Source organism: Pundamilia nyererei, unplaced genomic scaffold, assembly GCF_000239375.1.
Source record: "Pundamilia nyererei isolate P.nyererei 1_Seehausen unplaced genomic scaffold, PunNye1.0 scaffold00076, whole genome shotgun sequence".
NCBI lineage: Eukaryota > Metazoa > Chordata > Actinopteri > Cichliformes > Cichlidae > Pundamilia > Pundamilia nyererei.
The window spans coordinates 31,266-40,203 of NW_005187477.1; the positions used below are offsets into that span (position 1 = coordinate 31,266).

At 41.7% G+C, this 8,938-nt stretch overlaps 2 protein-coding genes across 5 annotated transcripts in view; one reads left to right on the forward strand and one right to left on the reverse strand.

Moving 5' to 3' along the window:
• Window positions 1-427, forward strand: part of ech1 (enoyl CoA hydratase 1, peroxisomal) — a 7,416-nt gene extending 6,989 nt beyond the window's left edge. Inside the window, 1 exon segment of the mRNA XM_013911976.1 lies at window positions 17-427. Coding sequence (XP_013767430.1) covers window positions 17-121 — 105 coding nt within the window. The 3' untranslated portion in view covers window positions 122-427.
• Window positions 428-446: 19 nt separating this feature from the next.
• The window catches only part of LOC106455913 (centrosomal protein of 295 kDa-like), a 13,381-nt gene continuing 4,889 nt past the window's right edge, over window positions 447-8,938 (reverse strand). The window contains exons 6-17 of one of the 4 annotated variants that reach the window (XM_013911973.1): window positions 8,149-8,245; window positions 7,552-7,773; window positions 7,254-7,402; window positions 5,510-5,972; window positions 4,542-4,721; window positions 3,665-4,188; window positions 3,361-3,531; window positions 3,222-3,282; window positions 2,414-2,746; window positions 904-1,000; window positions 723-822; window positions 447-630 (exon numbers count right to left, since the gene is read on the reverse strand). In XM_013911973.1, the coding sequence (XP_013767427.1) occupies window positions 589-630; window positions 723-822; window positions 904-1,000; window positions 2,414-2,746; window positions 3,222-3,282; window positions 3,361-3,531; window positions 3,665-4,188; window positions 4,542-4,721; window positions 5,510-5,972; window positions 7,254-7,402; window positions 7,552-7,773; window positions 8,149-8,245 (2,439 nt within the window). In that variant the 3' untranslated portion in view covers window positions 447-588. Of the gene's footprint in view, window positions 631-722; window positions 823-903; window positions 1,001-2,413; window positions 2,747-3,221; window positions 3,283-3,360; window positions 3,532-3,664; window positions 4,189-4,541; window positions 4,722-5,509; window positions 5,973-7,253; window positions 7,403-7,551; window positions 7,774-8,133; window positions 8,246-8,938 lie in introns of those variants that run through there. The other 3 variants (XM_013911974.1, XM_013911972.1, XM_013911975.1) reach the window with 3 other exon arrangements.

Sequence of the window (8,938 nt, forward strand, 5' to 3'; positions counted from 1 at the left end):
ATTTCTCCTTCTCCAGGCCACGTGGAACATGAGCATGCTTCAGACTGAAGATCTGATGAAATCAGCTCAGGCAGCCCTCGAGAAGAAGAGTCCCAAAACTAAGACATACTCTAAACTCTGAACACCAGTGAGGCAAAGCTCAGATACAGAAAGTGCCTCTTTCCTCCTCCACTCCGGCCTTTCTTACAGCAATTTTATAAATCAAAATTACATTTACTAGCTGGAGATCTGTATCCACACTAGACAGTATTTTAATGTCATTATGTGTTTAATAATTCATTCAGGTTCATATTTCTCCTGCTCTAATATCAGATATGGATAATATTTAACTAAGGCAAATCTTAACTGACTGAGCTGAGAAACATTTTGTTCATCTGTAAACGACCTTCTGAATGTTTCCTCATTAAAGAGACTCGTGTGAAAGTGATTTCAAATATTCAGTACTGTTATTTGCCAAAATATTTTTACTTTGCATAATTTTATCTGATAAATTTTCTGATTCAGTTTGAGTGCAAATAACTTAAAATGCTTTATTGATAAAACTATAAATAAAATTTTCAAAGTAAACTATGACACAATCAAAGTCGATCACTGTTGGGTCTGCTTGGCACGAAGCTTCTGTAAGGTTTTCTGTGAAGAGATGGGAGAAAAACATTCTTTTAACTTAAATTCAGAAAGTTCCTGCAGCTCCAAGAAGCCTGTGTATGATTAAAGCGCTTCACCTTGTGGAACTCCTTAGCTTTCAATCTGTTTTTTGCATAATCTTCCTGTCGACTCTTCGAAGCTTTCCGATGCTTCACCTCCTCCAGCTGCTCATACAGCCTGCGGAACAAAATTATTTTGATCTGGTAAATTACACTTCTGTTTAAACTACCTGAATAACTCCAAATATTATTTGACTACCTTTGAGTTCTCTGGTGCATCTTGGAAAGATTACGTCTCCTTTGCTCCAGCGTGCAGATCTTCATGTCATCCAGCTTCTTCTGTTCGGAATCACTCACTGAGAGAAAACAGCAAAATGTCATCTTTACACACCATCACAACATAATCAGACTCGATACAAGCAGTAAAAAATAAATTTAAAAAATTACTTAGGGGACATTAGCCAATTCTAGCTAGTGACTGTTTCCATCAATTACCATCATCCCAGTCATTTAGTCAGCAAACTCATCCACTGGGCTTTCTCTGCACCAGATAAAGGACTCAGACCTTGAAACTTGGCCCACACACATTCTCATCCATTTCACTGAACACTGGAGCTCCTCAGGGTTATCTGCAGAGTCCCTTCACACAGAGTCCCAGTACAACTCTGATTGCAGACCTGTTCATTTATCCAACATCATTATGTTGATGACACAGATGTTTCTGGGCTAATCTCAAGTGAAGAGGAGTCAGTATATGGAGACAGGTAGAGCGACAATCAGCAGTGTTCAGTTTGCACCACTAAGACTATGGGGGGAAAGCAAAACAGACTCAGACCCACTGATGGAGAGTAAAGTCCTTCCAGAGAACCTGCCATAATAAAGTGGGCACATCAGAGGACATTTGGGAGGAACAACTGCTCATTTCTTTCTACAGTGCGACAGTTGAGTCTGTTGTAATGCACCGCTTACCAGTGTGGTATGCAGGCTGTTCTGTAGCAGACAAACAGCCACTGTGAGGAGTGGTGAGAACAGCAGAAAACAAAAAATATAAATGGCCCTACCTGGCGGATACTCAAACAAGCACAAAACATCATCAGGGAGTGCTCTCACCATCTGAACTGTTGCACTCTAGCAGAGGATAGAGATCAACCAAAACCCACACCTCAAGGCTCAGAGACCGGTCCTTTCCAAACACCATCTGTGTCACTTACATGCACCAATAAATGTCTGCACTGATAATTGACTCATGCTGCTATTTATAGCTTACTTGTTGTATTTTTTATTGCTCTATTTGCAATGACAAAGCTATTTGGTTCTAAAGAATGCAGGTTTAACACATTTCCACATTAAATTTTTCAAACATAGAGGCTTCTTTAATATGCACTACATAAGCTGGTATAAACCTGCGTGCTGCCTCAAACCAGGCGCCTCATCTATAATAAAAAGACATACCATTGAAGATTAAGCTATCCAGCAGTGTATGAAATGATTAAAATGAGCCAGTAAAAACATCTGGAACTATTATCATTTGTGGATGATCCAGACCTCCTGCATGGCTTCCTGGACAGGCAGTGGAGCACCTTCTCTAACAGACTGATTCGGCTCCACTGTCATAAGGACAGGAAAAATGTCTCACATGACATACCCTCACTCTCTATAATATAATTATCTCTCAGGCAGAAGCATCTGGCAGATTTCATGCAAGCGCTGTAATAAAATAATTTCCCTAATGCAGGATGAAGTAATTCTCATTTTTATTCTGGTGGTACCTGGTGGAAGAAGCTGGGGGGGTTTCTGCTGCTTGATGAAACCAGATTCCTCCATCTGTTGTGGGGCCTGTTCTCCCTTTGACTTTGTACTGGCCTTGTGTAGAGGTTCTGGTTTAGTTTTTGTGTTACAGGTCACTGGTTGACATGTGTTCGCTTTAGCTTGCTCACTTCCTTCTGGTAGCACTTGGAGCTCACGTTGAGTTTTAGCAAGAGCAGCTTTGGCCTTGATTTCCTTCACCCTGTGGTTGGATCTCTGGAGCAGAGCTGCAAGTTTCTGCTGGTTGACATCTGGCTGGTCTCTGCACAGACCCCACTGAAACTCTAGGACTGTCACTGGAAAGAGGGAAGGAAGTAACGGTCAGGTTTATAAAGTTTTGGCTTAAAAATGATGTAATGTTAGGAGAGAAAATATGTATATCAGTCCCTTGACGTCTGTACTACAAAGCAATTCAAAGTACTATATTGCTTTTTGATGATTAACAAAAACTGTAGACCATCTTAGAGCCCCTTAATACCAGCACAATGAGGTCTGAGGGATCCTCCAGAAGGAATCATCCTGTGACATATTTGATCAGTAGTCCGTGATCTGTAATATCAATTATAACCTGATCTGGAGCACTTATCCTGCCGCATAAGTTACCATGGCGATGTACCCTAGTAAGACATGAACGACTTTACATTTAAAACTCAGAGTTTAACCTGAAGTTACCTCCCTGAGCTCAGAGTCCTGCTTCGTTGTTCAGGCCTATGGTTTTCCCACCAGTTTGACTCTGTTATATTTCAGGCAGATATATTCCACTTGCTTTACCTGGATGTGTTTGGCTGTCGTACTCTGGAGTCTCCTCAGGTATCAACGTAGATTCTGCACCCTACAAGCAAATGTTAATGTTTAGAGATGAGAAAGTAACCTGAATGAAAACTCAGTCACGTCACTTCTGAACAGTCACCTCCATCTCTTGGCCTTTCTGCCCTTCCTCACCCCTTCCATCTGGATTCTTGATTACCCAAGCTCCCTCTTCCTCTGAGCTGGTGGACTCCTGGTCCTGCAGTGTAGAGTCTGTCAGGCTCACCAGTGTGATCTCAGACTGCTCCAGGATCCCCTTCTCTTTGGCTGCTTCCTAATAAACAATGAAGCAACACCAGAGTTATAAAAATAGGTAAAGCTAACTTAAAACATCAGAAATAACAGTTTTTACTCAAATAACTGTGCTTTTTCAAAGTTGACCAAAGTAACAAATCACAGATTCATACCAGTATCTTATCAGAGACAGGAGAAACATTCCTCAGATTTGGACCGTGACCACACTTGATCTCTTCGGCACTGATTGAATCCGCGCCTCCAAGCCTTTCCTCTGCCCGTGACACACCCAAAGCAGGTGTCTCATCACCCATGGATAAATTTGACAGAATCTCAGCTGTTTGCTCAACATCTGCCCTCACGGTGGGAGATACTATCAGAACAGACTCCTGGGGATGGCATTGGGTGGTAATGAGCTGGGAGAAGGATTCATGTAAGGTGGAGGAAGCTGCGGGGCTGCGGTTTGGCTCCTCCGTTCGAAGATGCTCTGGTGATGGCTCGGACTCCACAGAAGAAAGATCAGAGTTCGAAATGACCTCTACAGGTGTGGTAACACTGCATTCCCTGGTGGCTTGATGCACGTCAGGAAAATTGTGCACGCTGTGCTCAGGCTGGTGAAAGGTGATGGAGAGGTCTGCTGTTTCGTTTTGGGTGACCTCTGCCAAAAGGGGGTGGAATGAATCTGAACCTGCAAACTCTAAAAATGGTGAAAAACAATCTCTCATTAGAAGTAGCACCTTATCTCATGGAGTCTCACTTTAACTCCTCACATACTAACACCTGTTCATTGGAGTGATGATTTATTTCGCTGGGCACCCTTAAGCAAACCCAGACCAGGCCTTTTTCCTAAACCTGACTTCGGCCAGGTTTAGGAAAAAGCACAAGCATAAGAAGGGAGCTGCCACCTCACCTCCTTGCTTATGCACTTTTAACATAATTTTCAACTTTCTAATAACCAGTTAATAAACGGATTATCTTGATTGCTACTGTAAAGTGTCACCACAGATGACTGACCCCAGTAAAGTCTTACGTGAATATTTTGCACCACACCTTCAGCTCTGCCTGAGTCCATGTCTGTTGAACTGGTTTGATTCTGCTGTGTCGGATCCTGTGGATGTGGGCTCATAGCTGGGACAGAGGCACTGTGTGATGAGGCCTCGGGAGGCAGCGCTGGATATGATGGGACCCGGATGTCAGCTGAGACAACAAGAGTCACACGATTTCTTTTAACTGCAAACAAATGAATGACACGTCAAACTTCACGGTGGACATGCTTATGAAGACAGTTGGTTTGTATGAGACTGTTTATAGAAGATGAATTAAGTCCCATAATTTAATGGTCCTGTTTTTTAAGCCTCAACTTGGCTGTTTTTCTACAAATCACCATCTCTGTGTTCTGAAACTGGGTGAGGGGTGGAGCTCACAGATACCAAGATGTGGCAGTGATCATCCAAAAGCATACTCTGCATTACTGTTGTTTCTGACTTTAATGGGGGCCATTATTTACAAAATGCTCGTGTTTAACTTCAACTGAAGTGGAAACTTGTAAATGAGACAAAAACTCACAATTGGAAGAATTCAAGCTAAAGTTGTTCAGCAAACTAATATTTGGTCATTTTGCCTGAAAAAGATTATTAAGAATCACATTTCTACGTAGTGTTTTTTTAAAAACTTACTTTCATGCCATAATTTTCAGGTTCTGAAAATAAATCATTGTAACCTGATGCCAGGTATTGATTGTACTAGTTCTCGTCCAGTTGGCTATTAGGGGCAATGACTGCAGTCACACAAGGGGAAAACCTTAATTTATGTTTTGCAAAAATACACCATTAGATCTAGAAACTAGGTCCATCTTTTATATACAGCATATTATATGAGCTCTACATATCCTGCTATAAAATTACTGATATATTTAGTTATTGTCACTGCACTGTAGCTAAGAATGTGATATTAGGTTTCACTCACTTTCCTTGATATTCAGCCATTAATTGATAAATTCAGTCAAATGATCATTTTACCTGAGCTTCCACTGTGCTGTTCTGCAGACTCGTCCAGCTCTCCTACCAGGGGTCTCATCTGGCTCTCATCGGGAGCTTCATCTAACCATGAGGTCGACTGCTGCGTCTCCATCCGACCCATCATATGACCTGCATAAAGGTCTCGCCCGCCGCTCAACCAGTGAGAGCTGGACTGATGGGAGAGCCGACCAATCATCCGACTCAGTGTGGAATCCCATCCATCTTGACCCACACTTGGGGAGAACAGCTGGCCCGGAGAGTGACCAAGCATTGATGAGTGAGCTGACGGATGACCAACAAGCTGCTCCAGGGCCGAATCCCTCTGCTCGGTAACGAGGCAGGATGACCGGTCTGCCAGCTGACCAATCAGAGGCCGGAAAGAATCCTGCTCATGATCGTCAACCAGTAATGAGGCTCCAGCAGAGAACTCGCCCACTTTGGGATCCACTTGATTGTGCACTTCCTGCAACGATAACAGGGGGAAAAAAGAAAAAAAAAGAAGAAGTCAAATTCTTCTAAATCTACTTTCCACTTTTTTTTGCAATTTAGAGACTGGCTAGAACATAATGGAACAGAATAGCTCTATATTGTCATTGTAGATGTACAACTCCAATTCCAATCAAGTTGGGACGTTGTGTAAAACGTAAATAAAAACAGAACACAGTGGTTTCCAAAACTTTTTCAACCTATATTTAGTTGAATACACTACGAAGACAAGACATCTGATGTTCAAACTGATAAACTTTATTGTTGTTTTGCAAATCTTCACTCATTTTGAATTTGATGCCTGCAACACGTTCCAAGAAGCTATGACAGGGGCAGCAAAAGACTGGGGAAGTTGAGGAATGTTCAAAAAACACTTGTTTTGAAGATTCCATGAGTGAACAGGTTCATTGGAAACGGGTGTTTGTCACAAAAAGAGCATACCCAAAAGGTTCTGTCGCTCACAAGCAAGGATGGGGCGAGGTTCACCACTTTGTGAACAAATGCATGGGCAAATAGTCCAGCAGTTTAAGAACAATGTTTCTCAATGTACAATTGCAAGGAATCTGGGGATTTCATCATCTACTGTCTACAATATCATCAAAAGATACAGAAAACCTGGAGAAAACTCTGCACATAAGGCCAAATACCAACACTGAATGCCTGTGACCTTTGATCCCTCGGGCAGCACTGCATTAAAAACCAACATCATTCTGTAAAGGATATTACCACATGGGCTCAGGAATACTTCAGAAAACCATTGTCAGTTAACACAGTTTGTTGCTTCATCTACAAGTACAAGTTAAAACTCTACTAATTCAACTCTAAAATCTGATTGATATAGTCTGCTGCTACAAGTAACACTGAAGCTCCAAACTACAAAGCTAGTGGGTGATGTTACTGGATATGTCCGTCCTTTGTCCAGTCTGTTTACTACCAGAGGAGTCTGAGCCCAACGGGCCATTACAAAAAAGACATTTAGCTGGTTTTGAGGTACTTCCTGTTTCAAGTGCAGAGTCTATGTTTATCTTTTATATACAGCTTAATACTCATAATTTGTGTTTGGGTTACAACATGTGCATGCCCACAGACTCACTGAGCTCAGTTCAAGTGTAGAAACCATCATGAAATGTACTTTAACTTAGTTCACTTCAGGTTCATTATGTTTACATCATCACTCAGGGTATTCAAATATCGATAACAGTTGTTACAAAGAGCTTCAAAGGACTCTAGTATAACAGCTTAAAACTGAATCACTGACCAGGCCTCTCGTCTCCGTTCCTGCTGCGTCTGAGAGAAGAGACTGACGTCGTGCAGAGCTTTCATCCTCCCCTCTTCTCTCCAAGACTCGAAACAAAGACTGCTGAGAGACCGAAGCGCTGCGTTCTTCCATATGTGAGCCTTCACTGTCTAAAGATCAACAAAGGAATAAAACACTGTGCTATCAGACAGCCTTTGTCACATCTCAGCATCTTATCACACCATGTCTTAACACTCCTACCTAAACTATCAAGGTGAAGACAGAGCATCGCCTTCAAATAAACATGTCCATTTTGTACCTGTTTTCCCAGCAGAGCTGAGGGAGAGGTCAAGTTCCCGTGTATATTTGTCTATAATTTGTTGGATACTGCTGTCACTGAACATCGAGTCCACAGACAGACCAGGAGGGCCAGTCGCTGAGTTTTCCTTAACACAGAAGCTCTCACCAGACAGACAGGAGACGTGTTGTAAATCTGCTCCACCTTCTTGTTGATCAGTGCGTTTATGGAGGAGAGATTTATCTAAAGTAGAAGAAGAAGAACCAGGTCAGCACATTAGAAGTATAGCAAAGTCAGAAACAGAAATAAAAATACAGTGAAATGAATCTAAACCAAGTACTTTTGAAATTCCTAAACCTACCCAAGTAAGTTTTCTGCCAAAACCTTTTATTAATCTCATGATTAATAATAAAAATTAAAATGAACATTTCCTGTGTGTCAATAACCTTACTCTGTACAGCAGCACACAGCTGTAACATATAAACAACATGCTCCCTTATAATCCTTACAGTTTAACCATATTATCCGTTTAATCATGAAGAACTACCCCAGTATCTGCTGGATCATCTGATTTAAAGCTGCACAGACATGTCACCTACACACCCGGCTGTTCCTCACCGGTGTTTACATTCTGCTCTGGGTCAGTAGTCATGTAGCTTCCGGTGGAGATGGTAGTAGAAGAGAAGCTGTCAGACCCAGGAGGCCTGTTTGGAGACTGACACAAAATAAACTGTCATGGCATCTTATCTTGTTATAGAGATAAACACACTCTGGACACACATTCATACAGTTGAACATATTGAGGCATTTTGAAACACAAACTTATGTTTTGAATATTTAATGCATTTGTATATATGAGCATCCTGACCAGTAGTGATGTACTCAACAAAAGACCAAACCCCTGAAGAATCACTTACTTTAACAGGAAACCCCACCTAAACACTAACACTGAAGCTCCAAAATACAAAGTTAGGGGGAAATGTTACTGTGGGGACGTCCGTCTTTTGTCCATCTGTTTACTACCAGAGGAGTCTCCTCCTACTGGCCATTACAGAAAGACACTGAGGTACTTCATGTTTCAAGTTCAGAATCTTTTTATCTTTTATATACAGGATAACACTCATACAAATGGACAGTGAAGACCTCTGTCCATTTGTAGAGAGACAACTTAAATTTGTGTTTGGGTTATAACATGTACCGACTCATACATAGACCTGGTGTTACGCAGACTCACTGAGCTCAGTTCAAGTGTAGAAACCATCATGAAATGTAATTTAATTTAATACACTTCAGGTTTATTATGTTTACATCATCGCTCAGTGGAAGGAAGGAAAGAAGAAAGACAAACACAAACCATCCACTCATCACAGGCAGACGAACACACACGCACACACGCACACACACACAC